General features: G+C 31.6%; 4 protein-coding genes across 11 annotated transcripts in view; 2 read left to right on the forward strand and 2 right to left on the reverse strand.

Moving 5' to 3' along the window:
- The window catches only part of LOC125048791 (autophagy-related protein 101), a 60333-nt gene extending 54098 nt beyond the window's left edge, over positions 1-6235 (forward strand). The window contains exons 8-10 of the mRNA XM_047647676.1: positions 5306-5367; positions 5610-5793; positions 6087-6235. Of these exons, the coding sequence (XP_047503632.1) occupies positions 5306-5367; positions 5610-5793; positions 6087-6197 (357 nt within the window). The 3' untranslated portion in view covers positions 6198-6235. The remainder of the gene's footprint in view (positions 1-5305; positions 5368-5609; positions 5794-6086) is intronic.
- Positions 6236-6709: 474 nt separating this feature from the next.
- Positions 6710-7861, forward strand: LOC125049162 (cytochrome c oxidase subunit 6A1, mitochondrial-like). Its single transcript, XM_047648296.1, has 3 exons — positions 6710-6887; positions 6973-7121; positions 7646-7861. The coding sequence occupies exons 1-3, from the start codon at positions 6797-6799 to the stop codon at positions 7730-7732; spliced, it is 327 nt and encodes a 108-aa protein (XP_047504252.1). The 5' UTR covers positions 6710-6796; the 3' UTR covers positions 7733-7861.
- A 295-nt stretch (positions 7862-8156) lies between these two features.
- LOC125049161 (sec1 family domain-containing protein 2-like) lies at positions 8157-15458 on the reverse strand. The gene is made up of 9 exons (XM_047648295.1): positions 15137-15458; positions 14791-15042; positions 13714-14019; positions 13150-13322; positions 12326-12552; positions 11826-11995; positions 10169-10452; positions 9567-9728; positions 8157-9037 (listed from the first exon to the last, which is right to left on the reverse strand). Exons 1-9 carry the CDS (start codon positions 15311-15313, stop codon positions 8833-8835), a joined length of 1956 nt encoding a protein of 651 aa, XP_047504251.1. The 5' UTR covers positions 15314-15458; the 3' UTR covers positions 8157-8832.
- A 392-nt stretch (positions 15459-15850) lies between these two features.
- Positions 15851-18364, reverse strand: part of LOC125049163 (glutathione hydrolase 1 proenzyme-like) — a 39656-nt gene continuing 37142 nt past the window's right edge. For all 8 annotated transcript variants that reach the window (XM_047648304.1, XM_047648299.1, XM_047648303.1 and 5 more), the window contains 3 exons: positions 17591-17831; positions 17135-17248; positions 15851-17002 (listed from right to left, as the gene is read on the reverse strand). In XM_047648304.1, the coding sequence (XP_047504260.1) occupies positions 16853-17002; positions 17135-17248; positions 17591-17831 (505 nt within the window). In that variant the 3' untranslated portion in view covers positions 15851-16852. The remainder of the gene's footprint in view (positions 17003-17134; positions 17249-17590; positions 17832-18364) is intronic.

Below are 18364 nucleotides of genomic sequence, written 5' to 3' on the forward strand. Positions count from 1 at the left end.
AAAATGCTATCTATTGTAAAGTTATATCAAAAATCAATATGAGCTTATTAGTTATTAAACTTGAATGGAATCCTCGGTGTAGCTTTAAAATTTTGCATACAAACACTACACACTCCATTACTGTAGCGTTGTACCAAAATTTGTGCCAGTAACATGTTTTTAGCTTTGATACCTATAAACCTTGACATCTACTTTGAAATAAGGCATAACCGTGCGTGTCTAACCGTACTTACATCTTCGGACACCTGCACATCATCAGCTGTCTGATACCACTTAATATTCCCGCAAAATTCAAATGTTATCTTTTTAAAATTCACTATAGCTAGGTGCACGATCAGCGGACGTGAGCTGGTTTCATTTCTTTTACTTTTGCCGGTGTGTTTAAAGTATAACTGATAATATGATTTGATACTGTTGTCAAATTTCAGTCAGTTCAACAGTACATTTGAAAAAAAACAGGACAAATTATTCAGTAAGAATAAGACTACAAAATTTGGAACTTATACAACAAAAAACTATATAATTTAGACTAATTTTATATCGGATAAAATATAATCGACCCCGGTTTAGTATGGACTAATAGCCACAATAGAATGTCAGATTAAGAAATATGCGATTATAGCATTCATCAGTTACTGTTCTATTGTTAATAAATTATTAAAAGTGATTAAACGTAGAAATAATTTACCTCATAAGTGCGGAGTTAATACACCACCCTCAAAGTTCATTGACAGAGAACTAGAATAGATTTTTCACGTTAGAATACCTAAAGTAAAGCACTAATCGCCAATGCAGAAAGCTTGTCGTGTTTGCGTCGTACCTAAGATGCATTTATCTTGATAAACTCAAACGTTATACGTGTAGCACATTCCAAGTGTGCAATTAAGGGGCAGGCAGCCTATTTTTAGCTGGTCGGGAGCGCTTTTTTTCTTTGATAAAAAAGCAGACGCTCGAACGCCGGCCTCCATAGAATATAGCGCATGCAAAAAACGTACAATTTTAACGCCCATGCAAGTGTGCTGAATTATTAGATTCAGCGTATTTCTTGAATTACAATTACCTTTTTTTGAGTCTATACTTATCGCTAATAAGATTCCTTCCTAACGATTTAAGGCGGCAAAGTTGTATAATTTTTGGGACATTGTTAGGCTAGAATTTGACTTCCCAATTTGGTTTTTTTAATATCATTAAAATCCACGCCCTTGGCTTATCTTAAACATTTTTATATAGTCCATTAACTTTGATAAATTCATGTTAGTAAAGTAGCTACGTATAACTAATTATTCGAATATAAAACTAGCAAAATCTTAAGTTTTGAATAACGATTGGTACATATAAATTATAAACAATATATTACACCGCTAATGATCAGCTGATATGTGAAGTTATGAGTTCATGAGTGGTGAATGACCCCGTGTAAGATGAACTCAACCTGCACAGCCTATAAATATGATAAAGTTATTTCTTTTTCAAATTTCTTTTGAAAGTACCTACCTAAACATTAAGCTCCTATTTTCAATTTAATAATTTAAAAACATTTTAATAAATGCCACATTTATTCCAAAAATATTAATAACTAGTATTGTAGACCCTTAAGAGACTCTTGGCTATGCGGGTGTGTGACGCGTCCATATCGGGTTCGATCCTCTCGGAACTCAATTTTTATTTAATCTGATTGATTTTGACCTGGCTGAATAGCCAATCCTCTCACGTTGGACCATATATGTGTTGGAGATTAGGAGATAATTTAGCTGGAGCTTATAGTTGCTAAGTAGGGCTCTTATATATCAAAAATGTATTAGATTTTGACTACTTCGAATATTAAATTTTTTCCACCACTTTCTAAAATGGCTAGGCCTATGTAATATACATAATGTTTAATATTATGGGGAAACTCAGTCACTATGGTATCAAGAATACCGCACTGAATCTTCTGACTTCCTACTTACACGGTAGAACTCAGAAGGTTGAAGTGAATGGTCAAGGTTGAAGAGGTCCCTGGGTCGGCTGTAGATATGGGTGTGTCACAGGGTTCAATTCTTGGCCCTTTCCTCTTTCTTGTTTATATAAATGCACTAAATGCACCTTTCATGGTAGATAAAAAAACATCAGATGTTTTGTTTGCTGATGATACGTCCTTGATTTTTAAAATCAAACGACAAATAACAAAGTTGGACGATGTGAACAATGCTGTCTCTTCGATTGTCCGTTGGTTAAGTATAAATAACCTTCTACTTAATGCAAAAAAAACATCATTTTAAAATGATGAGGAATTGAATCTGGATGATACAACTGTATTTTTTGGAATCACCATGGATTCAAAACTTCAGTGGTCCCCTCATATTAGCGGATTGGCGAAGAGACTTAGATCTGCAGCTAATCTGCGTAGGTTAAATAAAATCCCTTACTAACTGATGTCGAATAGCTAGACTTGTTTATTTTAGTTACTTTCACAGCTTAATGACTTGATGGTTTATTATTATGGGGTCATGCTGCTGATGTCGAAACTATTTTCATCCTGCAGAAGAGGGCTATTCGTGCAATCTATAATTTAAAATGTAGGGAATCTCTGAGCGATAAATTCAAGGACATTAATATACTTACCTATCCTTACATACAAAAATAGTGATAGATAAGTGACTCCTTGTATACAAAAATAGTGATAAGTTTACTAGAATAGCATACGCACAATGTTAATACTCGGAACAAACGCAGGCAATTACCCCGTTCTAGACTATCTAAAGTTCTTTTTTGGGAAAAGGGATATTCTTCTTTAATATATAGGCTCTTTTATCTCTGCCTTTTAATAAATTCAAGAAATAAACAGAAAAGCTGTGTAAAAAGGCTTACTATAAAGTTAACGATAATCTAGTTGATAAAAGGGCCTGGAACTAGTGCTAGGCTACTTCTAATTCATTTGCGATATTTGTTTTAAAATGAAATGAAATGAAATAGTTTATTCTTGCAAGTAGGACTATATAAATCACTTTTACAATGTCTTCCTAAACTAGATGAAGTCGACATTTCCTAACTGACTGCCCTGAGAAGAAATGTCGAAACAAACTCGGGGGTCTTAGTCTCTTTTATAGTCCAGATAATACAATGATAAATTAATAAGTTGGTGTAAACAAATGCAGAGTATTTACTGGACTGGTCTTTGGAAGAAAGAACCAGATCGATCTGAGCAAGCCTGCGCCAGCAGACGGCTAGCATGCCCCGAATAGCTCATGCAGCTCAACCATTTTTGAGGGAGCTGCACAACCCGGTACACAACAATACCGCCAGTGGCACCATAAAAATATGTGGGGCAACAACTCACTCAGATCGCCAGCCCAAAATAACTATAGACTAAAATGTATCAAATTATAAATCAAGCAAAAGAGTTTATGATATACCCGCATAATGTTTACACTTACAATGGATACAAAATGTATCTTTAAGGTGTACCTTAAAGCAAGGAAAAAATAATGAAATTGAAAAATATAATCGTAATATAAACATTATTCACTTGGCATGTCAAAGTGTAAAATATTGTATGCAAAAGCACAAAACATGTCAGTATTGTAGAAAAAGAAAAAATGAATATGCACTAAGCACAAAACATGTCAGTAATGTAGAGAAAAAAAAATGAATATGCACTAAGCACAAACATGTCAATAGAATAAAATAAAATGCATATGCAAAAGCACAAGACATGTCAGATTGTAAATATGTACAACATGCAAAAAAAAAAAAAAAAGAAGTGAAAGACAGCTTAAAAAAAACACAAGCGATAGCTGTATAAGCGAGCAGCTCAATCCCAGGCGTTTCTATCATTTAAATAATCGGATATCCTGTAATATCCTTTAGTTAATAATTTTGATTTAATAAAAAATTTAAATTTCTAAAGGGGAAGTTTACGAACATCCATAGGAAGTTTATTGTAAAAGCGTATACATTGACCCATGAACGAGTTGCTTATTCTATGAAGGCGAGTAGCATGAACTGTTAAATTATTTTTGTTCCTAGTATTTCGGGAGTGAAGATCAGACAATTTGACAAAATCCGGTTCGTTTTTGTGAACATAAAGTAAATTTTCAAAAATATATTGTGAAGTTACAGTCAGAATGTTTATCTCTTTGAATTTCTCTCGGAGAGAAACTCTAGGACCTAAGTTATATATAGCGCGGACAGCTCTTTTTTGTAATAAGAAGATTGTATTAATATCCGCACAGTTTCCCCAAAGGAGAATGCCGTACGTCATCAAGCTATGAAAATAACTGAAATAAACAATTCTGGCTGTATCCACATCAGTAATTTGTCTAATTTTCCTTACAGCATAAGCAGCTGAACTGAGCCTTCCAGACAATTTGTTAATGTGTGGGCCCCACTGTAGTTTAGCGTCAACAGTAATGCCAAGAAAAACAGTTGACTCAACAGGTTCCAACTCTACTCCATTCAGTTGTACATTGGTGCTTAACTGTCTCACATTAGGCGTAGAAAATTTTATTAATTTAGTTTTACTTGAGTTCAAAAGCAGATTATTAACATTAAACCAATGGACAACCTTAGATAGGGCCAAATTAACTTGGTCAAAATTTTCAAGTTGACGCTTAACTTTAAAAACAAGCGAAGTGTCATCCGCAAATAATAGGATTTTGTGATCATCCCTTACACAAAAAGGTAAATCATTGATATAGATAAGGAATAAGAAAGGACCTAGAATTGAACCCTGCGGAACACCCATAGTTACCACAGATCCTTTTGATTTTTTGCCATTAATATCTACACTTTGTATTCTAATAATTGTTGTTTGACATTATCTTTTTGTATGATGATTTTCTATTTTAAAAGAGTACTGAGAGTTTTTTACGTCGGCTTTTTCTCTCTGCCCTGCACCGTCTGTCTTCTTTGGCGATGAGTAGGGATGTCTCCCCATTCAAATTTAATGAAGTGGAATAAGTGATACCTGTATCTTCCATAATAAACATATTTTATTTATTAAAACATTGAATTGTTCATTTAAGAAACTTTAATGATAAGTTTTAGGAATAAATTACTAGGAAATTTTAGCGGAACACTGTAAGTAAATTTGTAAAACATAATGTAAAACTGAAATTGAAATTCCAAATAATTTTAATAAATATTCGCATAGGGGGCTATTCGAAAAACAATCAAATTGCCCCCTAAGGGGCGTGGGCCTCACGTTTGGATACACTGCTCTCGTCTCGTGCGCGCGTACTTTTTCTACTAACGTATAAGTTTAGTATTAAGTTATCCTATACTTTAGTATCATCTTATCTAGTTAAAAATATTCATTTTACAGTTTCCAGAACCAGCAGTTTATTCTGAAGATAAAAAAGAGAAAGACATTGAAGAAAACGATAGGTACGTGCTTTATATTGTCAGTTGATCTGATTCCGTTTACATATTAGGATAAGATCATTAAGTAGGCGTTTTGCGTAGAAACGGACCCTCAAATTTAGAGCGTTATATAGCGATGCCATACTAACATATATGTCCATGTACAAAAAATTTGAATAAAGGTAGGTTATATGTTTCTAAAAGACATTAAAGCTTTCTGCGCAAAAGAATATCTTCTGTAGATATAAATAAAATTCAATTTTCAGGCTTGATGTGAAGACACCACCAACACCTGGTGCTTTACCGAACGCTGAATTATCGAAAGCAGCCCGAGGACTTCTTATAAAGTTGTTGGAAGTAAACCCTCAATATCGCCTCAAGTCATTACGACAGCTCCAGCAGACGGCTTTTTTTATGGGATTCAACTTTGATGATATAAATATAAAGAAGGTAAAAAAGACGCCTATTGAAAAATTTCATGCAATACAGTTTTCCACCATAGATTTCTTAGACACAAGCTTTTTTGGTTTGGTTTAATAAGCGAGAAAGTTAGCTAAATTTTCGTTTAAACGTTCAAAAGGTTTTCCCAGGTATATATTGACATATAAAAATCCGTACATTTTTTAAGGTAAATTAATGTGTATTCTAAAAATACAGATAAGTGCAAAAAATATTAATATGTAAAAAAGATATGGGATATATTATGCTATCTTTTTTAACAAATATAAAATATTTATTTACAGATTTCTCCAAAAACCATGCTACAGCAGTATGGAGAGCAAAATGCATTTCCCGGAAAAGCCGAAGATGTGCCATTTACTAATTTTAATCAAAATCTTCATATAACTGAGTAATTAAGTTTTATTTAATTATAAAGGTTCTATAACGTAAATTATTTTTATTTTACATTACCCCAATTTGCCCACATACAAAAGAGAATAGCTGAAGTGTCGTGGACAGAGCCACAAGTGCACTCTCTATTCCTTATCTTTTATATTACAACGACAGACGCAGCACGTACAAATACCACTAACTAAAAATTATGTTATTTAAGGTAATAAGAAATGGGTTTCCTCAGTTTACTTTACTTTTACAGAACCCACACCTAAAGAGCAACAGTTCGGTGGTGATTTTAGGCGTGTTCATAAATAATAAAACCACTTGGATATAATGAAGAAATGTTTTGATTTTCTTTATTAGCTTTTCAATAATGCAATATTAAGCTCTTGCTGGTTTTTGAACAAAATAATGTTTAAATTAAATATAAATACTTATTCGCTATGGAAGCTTAGAGTAATATTGACAACTGACAATAACAAGTAGTTAAATCGATTGACGTTAAGCATAGATGAAAGAAGTCAGTTGTCATTTCTTGTTAAACTGAAAAATCAAAAGATTGTGATTGTCGCATTTGGGTATTCAGACGTTTCTATTTTCGATTAAAATTGAAATAATGGCTACTTACATACAACGGGCTGCTGTTTCATACTTTAGAAATAACGCACGCCTTGCTTCTCACGCTGCTACAGCTGGTGGACATGGAGGTAAGTTTATTTATTTATTGTAAGAATTATGTAACGATCTAACCTAGGTTTTCCTTATCTACATAAGCTATTCTTTATTGTATAGGTGGCTGGAAGTTCTGGAGAGGCATTTCCTTTTTCGTCGGCTTCCCTGCTGTTGCTTTGGGAATGCTGAACGCTTACCTCGCTCATCAAGAAGAGCACCATGAAAGACCCCCATTTGTCGCGTATGAATACATGCGTATTCGTTCCAAGGTAAGCAAATTTAATTACAAAAATCTTTATTTATTTTAATATAGAATAATCTTGAAACTTACGTAGCTTAAAAAGAGTTTTATTTTGGGTTTATATGAAAAATATCAGTCTTAACTCTAATTGAACTTACTATTGTAATAGTGACATAAAAGTTGTTTAATTCTACATTATCCCTTTAGTGCATTTAATCTTCCTTGTGGGTGAAGCTTGATTTAAAAGTCAATATAAAAATAGATATAGATAAAATTAAAATTAAAAAATGTTTGTTTGTTAGTTATGTTTTCCTCTTATTCACTAGAGTGAAAATTAGTTATTTACAGGTTAGAACCTGTAAATAACTAATGATTCTTTTCTCTTGAAAAACTTAAAAAAAAATACAAAATGCTTAGTATTTTTTTTAGTCTAAATAAAATGAATAAATATTTTTATAGTATTATGGTTCATGTTTTCTCTTTTATAGTAGAGTTAAATTTGCTTTTCAAACTGAAACATAATGATAATAATAGTATTTCTTTATATTTCAGCGTTTCCCATGGGGTGACGGCCAAAAGTCTCTTTTCCACAACCCCCATGTCAACCCACTGCCTTCAGGATATGAAGATGAACATTAACTATACTATTAAACTAGCAAAACTGTATTAGTATATATATAATAACATACCTTTATGTTTTTATTGTTACCTGAGGTGGTAATTAGTCATACATTTGAAAGTTTGAACTGAATATAAATTTAAACTATTTGTTGTTTTTATTAATAGAATGATTATGTTGCAGTCAACTAGCTTAATTAGCGATTCAATTTCCAGCAGTCTCTTTACAAAACAACAGCATTGTTCAACTAGAGGCCTGTATTGATCAGACGGCTAGGCAACACTTGAATCAATGATGTTACATTACTTGCCTATCCTGTTCATTTCAATTTAAGTCCGCTTCCAATAAAGTATCGGCAAAGAACAAGTTTCATGTTTTCCAATGTTAAAATAAAAAATGGAAGAGTGACGCTAAGAGTAAGCATAAGAACACTAATAATATACATTAAATAATAAAGAATTTATTTTTGTTTGCATTGTAATTGCATTGCACATACCTTAAATATTATCAATAAATATATTATTACAAATTCACAACAAAATATACACAATGGAATATAATTTAATTATATCAAGCTCATTTTAAAAACAAACCTATACTGTTATTACTTAATAACACTAAGTAAATAAATACTTATTTAGCCAACTACCACAATTATACATTAACAAAAGATAATATGGTAAAAAACAATAGGATAAATCATAAAATACAAATAACACTTATATTTATGTTCATTAATTTAAGACAAAAATTATTTCTAAATTACCTTATATATTAATCTTTATATATGTATATAGAAATCTACTGTGCGTGTGTTTGTAAACTGCTAAACGCCAATGAATTTTTGACGTGTTTGACAATGATTTAAAATTTAAATTTACAATAACATTATTTTTTTGTATTTAAGACATCTATGTGACTGAATATGACTGGTCAGCTAATATATTAATAATTTATATGGACTTAAACTATCATATGGAATATCATTATTCATTATACTATCTTGAAGAATGTCTGAAATATTCTCCGATAAGTAGTTTATATGTATGTGAATTCTTCACCATTTGGGTCGTCTTTTAAAGACACGCCGAGTTCTCACCAAGCGTTGATCCTGCAACCGCTATAACATCAGGACATCCATCATTGCATCAACTGGGTTCACAAATTTAGTTGATCCGATCAAAACATTATTATCAATACCACTCGTGATCACACTACGGTGGAGTTGTTTGCACTCATCTGCTGTAATACCTCCAATGACAAAGATTATTACTGTCTGATTGTCCATTGGGTGCTTGATTTTTGATTTCTTGCTGGTTAAGATGCTGAAAAAAATAATTGTTTTCATATTAAGTTTTATATTAGTGATAAATAGCTTGGTAGTTCAAAGTCAACAGATTATCATTGATGACTATCAGATTTTTTATTTAAGTATTTTTTAGTGTGATAGCAGTCAGCCAATCATGTATTACATACCGCAACCCCATCAGGCAGATACATCAATGCGTTTCGGTAATTATTATTACTAAGCAGGTGATAAATGATTATGTACATAGAAATTGAAAACTATTAGTGTTTTATTGTACAGGGCACAAGTTTAAGTCTAGCTATAAACACTAAGGCCGATTTCTATAACATTAATCAAACTTCAATACAGTTTCAAGAGATGTCAAAGCGCTCATGTCGAGATTGACACTAAACTAACACTGCCCCTTGAAGGACCTAAGTTATAAAATTATATGGTACAAAAATAAATTTGTTTAAGCTACAGTTAGTCTGTGAAGACAAATTATAAATCAGATATTAATTGCATGCTCGGATTTGTTGAATATTACTTGATTATTAAACACTCACTTAAGTCCAGTACGTAGAAGGTCTTTGATTCCCTCATTCCTATGACGCAGATCAGGAATATCTGGTCGGTCAGTACTAACTAAATCATCAACCAGCTGTTGGAGAACCCCACGGTATTCATGTCCAATGCCACTCTCGCATGGCTTAAGCACTGAGTTGTATCTATTACAGTTAAAAATAAAGTTAGCTATAGAAAAACCCATATATATTTGTGTTTATAAATAATAACGATAAATAAGCACTCAGTTTTTACCTAGTATCCTTACCACAGTCATAGGATATTTTTTTGTCAGTTCGTCGGTTAATGTTATATTTAATATATTGTGAATCATATAAGATCAATTAATACCCCTCATAGGTAATAATACTTTTTCAATTGGTTATAGAAATTAGCTTTGTTTTTATAACTTTTATTAGGTGTTATGATTTTATAGATATTATATTAAATAACACTAACTTAGCACGCGTTAGAAGACTTCAGAAAATGCCAATATTTGACAAAAAACACAACAATATGCTGCTACTTGCTAGTATACTAAATAATATAAGTTTTTAAGATAATAAGTAATAAAATTTTATAATAAAATCCATTCAAAACTAACCTTTGTAAATTCTTTCTCATTTGCGAAACTTGTTTTAACAAATCCATAACATTTGAAGAAATCCGTTCACACTCCTCCGGTGTGACCATATTTCCATCTGAATTGCTAAATAGGAATTTATGATCCTCAAACATGGCAACACTGAGGGTTTGATGGAGTTGCTCTTCGTGCTGAGATGTAAATATCACCTCTGTCCCAGCAAGTGAGTATACATGAACTAATAGGGCGAGTAGGTTTTTTAAGTGCAGGTTCCGCTCTTTGCGTGTTTTTATTAGGTAGCTTAGCTGAAAAAAAAATAGAATTTTCACAAAAGACAAGATTTTGTTTTTATATTAACTTCTTTGAGTGTTTGCGATTAAATCTTAAGTATTAATAGATAGTGATTCACGAACTAATGATGCCGGGCAGCCCTCTACTTAATAAAGTGGATATCTAATCTATAACTTTAACCTCGTTAAATCGAAATCCTCAGTAAGTCGACAAAAATTGCCATTCCCTACCGCTGAACCCCTAAATACGCAGTATCTCGAATTATTTAGACTTTGTAACTAGAACAAAATGTTATTTCCCTACGAAGAATTGATAATAAATCGCGCCTTTGTAGGTTAAAATTTCAGCAGTTAAATCATTGGGGTCCTTTTGTAAAACGTTACGATGCGGGGCGGAGATTAAATTACGCGTTATTGTTAATATTTTTTTCGACTTACACCACATAATAGTAACTAAAGATTCACTAGGTGGTCACGAAACATTTTACTATACTTGGATAAAGTTCTGTACTTGGGTACTGAATAACGTTACGGCGAGTTACATGGAGGGGGGGGGGGGGGGGGGGGGGGTCAATAATCTCCAAATATTGCGTTACGTAATACTTGAACGCTCCCTTATAGCAATTCCAATGTAGTATAAAAAATAAATTAGTTTTAAATAGATAATCAAGAATGTAAATTATGTGCGTTTAAACCCCGGTTGTGCACCAATACATTTTTCTACGTGCGCTATTCACATAATTTGTAGGTAAATGGAACATTGTGAGCAAATCTGCTAGTCTGAGGCTAAAAAATCAAATGAAAAAATCAAAAGAGCACAGCAAATGCAAGAATAATTCTTACTTCATAATCGGCTTTCTATATTTCCTTAATTGTTGCGACATTGGATATTATGTTTCACATCAGGCGCAATTTTTTCATTTCAATAATAAAAATGTTAAACATTTTACAAGTTTAGAATCAGTCGTAAAGCAGACATTTTACGATTTGGCATTCTGATAAACAATTAACTACAAGCTCCCTCCTTATCAGAATGCCAAAACTGATTTGAGCTGAGAGATTTTTTAGGCATATACATTGTTTTAGGACGTATAAATATATAAAATAAATAAATAGTCCCTTTGTATGATGATTTAATATTTTAAAAGAGTACTGAGAGTTTTTTACGTTGGTTTTTTCTTTCGGCCTACACCCTCTGTCTTCTTTGCCGATGAGTAGGGATGTCTACAAATTCAAATGACGTGGAATAAGTGAGTAGCTTATATTCTAGAATAAACATATGTTATTTTGGTTTTTTTATTTGTAAACTTAGCCTTTTCAAAATTATGAGTTTCACCATATGACGAGTAATATAGAATTTTTCAATAAAATATCTTATTAATACTAACTTGATGCAAAACACTAGTTGATTCCCTACTGGCAGCAAGATTTTCCTGCACTTGCTTCTCCAAACTCATCAGCAGTTCCATTTGGCTTCTTTTCGGGGACTTGAGCATTTGAACCACACCCAATGCTTGTTGTAATATGCCAATGTGTTTGCTTATTATGTCATAGTTACCTGAAACCGTAATTTATGACGTTCTTTATTAAGGTAATATATTAAGTTGATTGTTTTTATAACCTTGTAACTGTCATTATAAAAAATCTGATGCCCAGACTTAAAAAGGTTGTAGCGCCACTGATTTTATTTTATTTTGAAATGATTTGATTCATATGTTTTAAAGCAGTCAGTGAGACTAATGACAGTTAATTTTCAATGACATGTTTTTATATTATGTAAGATGGAACTCTTGTGGAATAATTAAAATTAAATTTGGGAGCGTTCAAGTATTACGTCACGCAATTTTAGAGATGATTATTCGCATGCAAATATTTTCCAGTATCTCACCTTTTGAAGCTGAAATAATTTTTTCAACACTTTGAGGGGTCACTTTCAAGAGCATTTTAGGACCGGGTGACTTCTGTACATCAATCTTTGACAGCTTATTATAGAGATCAAACATGACTTCCTTTTGTGATTTATTTATCATATAGTCATATGTCTGGACACAAGAGTCATCATCAGCGTGGTAAAGACAGCCTGGACTGAGTTGAACATCATCAGGATGGAACACACTGTCGAAGAAAATTTTGTTTAAATAATCATAAAGAACTTTTGTGTACCTTTGATTTGACAAAATATTTACAATTTTCTTAGTTTGTAGTAATAATAATATCTATAAAAGATTTTTTTTATCAATTTCAGTTACCACAATTTTAAGCGCTATAAAAAAATTAAGAAATGACTGCATATGATATATATTTTGTAAGATTCGAAAAGAATTCTTTTAACTTGTAAAAATGTAACATGAAACTGCAAAACAACAGCAAAAATATTGAATAGATAGGTGTTTTGTTAGATTAACTTAATGTACATACATGTAAGTTCTCAAATCTTGCATAAAGATACCATATTTATTCACAATTATCCTTTATTACCAGATTGTTCATCAGCTTTCTGTAGTCATTTTAACAAGTTATTCACAAATACATTTTAACATCTGTTTAAATTTCAGACAGATATGTCTCAGCCGACTAGCTTATTTAGCCGTTCAATTAACAGCCTAGCTGTTTAGTTAGAGGCTAGGCTGTTAATTGAACGGCTAAATAAGCTAGTCGGCTGAGACAGATACACTAACATTGCAGACAAGTAATGAATATTAAAAAACTTACGCATTAGCTGCGCATAATGGTGACATATCCACAGCAATTTCATTACATTGCCCTGGGAACTTTGGTAAAACTCCCATCATTTTGTCTAGGACAGACTCAACAGAATGACTAGTTACACCGCAGAGATCAAATGTTCTGTCAACAATGACCAATGACACTGGAGTAGAACAATTCTGTAAAAAAAAATATAGATATTGAGGCATTGTGGTTTTAATACTATAATAATACAAAAAAAAACTAAGAAAAATGATTTATTTATTTGATTCAATACATTTTATTACGGCCAATCAACTAAACTGTGTAGTGGTGGCCTGAAGACAACCGGCGTGTGTTGAGGAAACTGATCACCTACTTGCCTATTAGAAAAATATAAAAATAATATTGATAACAATTGAATAATATTGGTAACAATCACCTGTAAAAGATTGTAACATTGGGTTTTTTTTAATTAACTAAACATAAATAAATTTTTAATAAAAATATTCTATAGAATAAGAATAATATATAATATTTATAAGTCACAAAAATAAAAATTGGATGACAAGCATTGAAAAATATTGTTACCTTCTTTCTAGCAACACAAACAGGCGAATTCTCTAAAACCCCAGCAAGAAGTGAACTATATTGGCCAATGTAATAAATGTCTTCTTTAAAATTCATGGAGTCCAACATACTGTTTAAACTACCAGCTAATCGCCGGAGCATAGATCTTTCATGATCTGTTAAAGTATAGAGATCAATCGAAGTGGAATCTGGGATCAACTTGCCATTATATTGCGGTGTTACACTTTGATACGGAGGAGTCAGAAATAACACATTTGTAGGTGATATAGTGAATATTGGGATGTAAACAACCTCCACTGCACATGGCTGTAAAAAGAAGAATACTTTGGGTAGTTATGTATATCTAATCTAAATATACTTTTTAACAGATTTTGTTATACCTGTCAAAGTAAATTTTATGGTCCTTGTGATTTTTTTCTGAATATTTATTCTGTATGGGTGTGATTATTAACTCTTGTTCATATTTATACAAATCTAAATCTTTAGATTTTCGAGACTAAGAGGGACGGAAAAAGGAAGATATGTTAGGAATTTAATTAATTTAATTGTCATTAAAATATTAAGTGTCGAAAATTAATACAAAATAATATTTTTTAAATTTACAATAGAAACATATGGCATTTTAATTTACAATTCGTCATTTGAGATTTTATAAATTATTTTGCATAGAATATAAAATACTAATATTTCATAAATTCCCTTTACAAAATTTAAATTTTAAAAATAGAATCTATTATAGGTAATTCACCCTTCTCACTCTCTCTCAATCGGTCTCAATCGCTATATTAGCAGAATATTCATATCAAAATGTTTAACAATGGAATCTCCTAATTTGGTTCTTATAAAACTATCTTAATGATTCTAAAAATTATGTAAGGTTTCAAAATTTTACATGTACGAGCTTTTATTTAAAAGTATTAAAAGGTTTTAACTTTTAAACTTTTAAAAAACCACTATATGATAGAAATGTTGTTTTATGTTTATTAGTCTATCATGGCATTATAAATGTTGTATTAGTCTATCATGGCATCAATATTTCAATTAAATGGCTTGATAATTATATTTAGTTGATATTACCTGTTTATTAATCCATCCTGTTAACATCCCTTCTAGCTGCTTAGTAGCTTCCAAAGCAGCTTTCCCAGATGTCACTACATCTGTCACATCTTTATCTTTATTCAACTCCAAGTATAACACATCTAAACTAATGCAGGATATCAATATAGAATGAGTTAAGTCGCTGTTATGTATTATTTCTTTTATGGTTTGTAGTTGAGTGCTGGTTGACTGTGTTATGAAAACAGCCTTACGTTGGTCTTTTTCGCAAACCTGTGAAATATTTAAGTATATACGTATTATCGTATACACAACCAAGTGTCAAATAGGGGTACATTGAAGACTTGCATGGGATAGAGATGGTTACCTCAAATGGCGATAAACTTTTGACCGCTACTGCACCGCCGTCTAATAGGTTAAATAGCCCACCGTCCCAGTGTAAGCATTCTGAGCTATAATCGTCAATAAATACTACTGCGCCAATTATACGATTATACACTTCAGCCCACCAGGCTTTACCAAATTCTTTGACTGAGGTGGCCATTTTAATAAATCTATAGATATTTAATTGATTAGAAATTACATCGTATAAATGGATTCTCTCGAATTCAATTTTCACGAAAATTTAAATATATAAATTCGAAATAATATATATGATTATTGATTTTACAAAGACTAGGTATATACTACGTTCTTAAATGACCATAGAGTACCTTAGTACTTTGTATTAGTAGAAACTGATAGACTATATAACAGATCATTAAATTGTGGTAAATTGCCAATATTTACTGTATATATTGTATTTTATTTATATATTTGGTTGAATAGATGAAAAAATAATTAGTACATAATATGATACAACAACCGAAGCTCTGCGGCCACTACACAAATTAGTAATACCGCCATCTATCGGACAATAGAAGTAATATAAATTTTTGTCTGTCTACTCAGTTCCGCTACTCGCCACACTCAGACCGGTACAAAGCTCCATTAACATAGAAACAGATGTTTTGTTCAGTAACGAACAACTTTAACGATGAAACTTATCAAAATACTTACTTACAAAAATAAAACCATTATCAACATAATATAAAATTTATTCAGATGATGTCTATATTTTATACTTAGTTTGAGGAAGGCACAAAATAAACGGTAGTTTATTTCATAAATATATATTTTATCTCATGTAGGGGAATATTTATCACAAACAATATTGTGTCGTTGAAAGAATATATACGGAGGAATAGGAAAGACGTTTTAATTTTGCATACAATTATTATTCATTGAATACTGTAGAGTATAACATTACATATGTATTATGTTTAAAACATATAACATACACCTAATATCAAGAATACATTTATTTACTTATCACACAGGGAATGTTCTCAACATACTTATAGCTACTTAATAAATTATCTTTATTAACAAGAAAGCTAAATACAGAAAATATGTTTTGTCAGTTTATACCTTCTTTGTGCCATATTCTCTTCAACCAATGACTCTTTCATAAAATCATTAAAATATGGTTTTATTATTTTAAAATAAAGAGTAGATTTTAAAGCTTTTTATTCTAGAGAATGAGAATTTTTAATCTATGTGGCTTTGTAAGTATTCTCAGATCATATTTTTATAATAAATATTTTTTTTATAAAATTTAAATTAGACGAAATATATATTATTAGTAAACATTTGTATTTTAACTGTTTTAAATACGAAATAATGCTAATGTTTCAAAATTTTAGGTTACGAATTTCGGGATTTTCGATGTGGATGGATGGATGATGTTTTGGTGGCTGTTGCATTAATATTTTCCTAATATTTCTCTTTTCCGCAAATATTACGGAATCAACTTGAAGAAAAAATAATACGTAAGACTAACAAAGTCGCAAAGTGAATAATTATAATACTAGTAGTAAAGGACATTTTGACAATGCGACAAATATTAGTCTAGTTTAGGTTTATTGGTTTATATAATAAATTATTTTCACTGCACTCTCGAAACACAAATATTTCAAGACTGTCAACACAAACACTTTAAGCTTAACCAAAGTAAATGCATTGTTGGAACAAAAATACTAAATTAGTCCATGCCAGCAACGTTCCCGCCTTTTCTATAGTCTGCATTACCATAGATAGCAGTTTTGTTTCTGTAGAGGCCGCATACAATGGACCCTCTACCCTCGTATCTTCTTAAAGCGTGACCTTTACGTCTCAGGCCTTTTAGTATATCCTGTAAAAAAATATTTTAAAGACGTTTTCTGTATTTTTATTAGATGAAGATTACATAAAGGTTACATAAAAAAATCGGGATAAACAAAATTGTGCAATTTAAACAATTTAATTTTTTTTTTGTTGAACTTACCACCGTAACACCATATTGATATGCCACCTCCATTGGGAATATCTGATGGTGAATTCGAGGTGCATCAACTGCTTCTTTTATCGTTTGACCGAGCCATAGTGTGCGGATCGCAACCTATAAATTTAGGAAAAACATATATTTAAAATTGGTGACAAACAAAGAAAAAAAAACGTTAATTACTTTTGAAAGAAAGTAACAAGGTGCCCTCGACTTTGGAAATGTAAAGTGTATACGTATATATGTTATACATCTTAGAAGTTTTACGAGTATACATTTAGAAATAACATATAATATTTTGTTAGAACAATTTCAAGTATCAAACCTAGGTATTCTAGTCCTTGAAAGATATAATATATGTAATCAATGATAAAATTTCAAATATTTTTGGATCTGCACTTTAATTGTCTATGGATTTAATCCACAAACAAAACAGCTTGCGAGTGATGTTTTACTTACCAAAGCAACAGAGGTGGTAATCTTAGTTCCACCAGAGGCGCCAATCACTATCTTTGCGTTACCACCTTGGTCCACAATAATACTTGGGCACATGGAAGATAATGGTCGCTTTCCAGGTTTTATAAAGTTGGCGGGTGACGGCCTAATGCCGAAGTAGTTGGTGATGCCTGGTGATGAGAAATCATCCATGACGTTGTTCATCAGTATACCTGTTCTGTTCGTTGTGAAGCCAGCACCATAACTGTGAAATGATTTCAGTAGTAAATTATGTGTCGTAATTCGTAGTCGTACGCTGAAACCACTAGTCCAACATTTCTCATTGACAGCATGTTAAGGTAATTTAAAATTATCATAAAATATAATCATTAGTAGTATATAGCAAAAGATAGAGCATTGTACTAGAATATAGATTAAGGAAGGTCGATTAAAGATCGCAAACCCAGATCGTTGTGGTGTGTGAGAAAGTTCCGCCTTCCTTTAAATAAATATAACAGGACTCTAGGAACTATAATAATATATGACACAGCCTCTATGATTTAATAAAAGTATAATCTATGATAATTTAGGCAAAGAACTCATTAAAGGTTGTATGTCTCCTTCGCCCACAATTCAAAGGCAAATCCACAATGAATGGATAAACGGAGAGTAAAGGCCGATTTACATTATCTTAGTGTTTAGGAGAGTGCTTTAGGATAGTACTTTAGTTGAAACATGTAAACGCTACTTGCTTTAGTAAACGCTACGCTAAAGAACTTGCCTTTCAAGTTGTACTAA

The sequence above is a fragment of the Pieris napi genome, chromosome 4, assembly GCF_905475465.1.
Source record: "Pieris napi chromosome 4, ilPieNapi1.2, whole genome shotgun sequence".
Classification (NCBI taxonomy): Eukaryota; Metazoa; Arthropoda; class Insecta; order Lepidoptera; family Pieridae; genus Pieris; species Pieris napi.

Excerpts from the sequence above, each read along its gene's own strand:
- LOC125049162 (XM_047648296.1), top strand. The coding sequence starts at position 6,797 with ATGGCTACTTACATACAACGGGCTGCTGTTTCATACTTTAGAAATAAC. Across the intron at positions 6,888-6,972 it reads TACAGCTGGTGGACATGGAG|GTGGCTGGAAGTTCTGGAGA; the intron begins GTAAGTTTATTT and ends TTTATTGTATAG. Across the intron at positions 7,122-7,645 it reads ACATGCGTATTCGTTCCAAG|CGTTTCCCATGGGGTGACGG; the intron begins GTAAGCAAATTT and ends TTTATATTTCAG.
- LOC125049161 (XM_047648295.1), bottom strand. The coding sequence starts at position 15,313 with ATGGCCACCTCAGTCAAAGAATTTGGTAAAGCCTGGTGGGCTGAAGTG. Across the intron at positions 13,323-13,713 it reads TTTGTGTTGCTAGAAAGAAG|AATTGTTCTACTCCAGTGTC; the intron begins GTAACAATATTT and ends TTTTTTTTACAG. Across the intron at positions 9,038-9,566 it reads CTTCTACGTACTGGACTTAA|CATCTTAACCAGCAAGAAAT; the intron begins GTGAGTGTTTAA and ends TATTTTTTTCAG.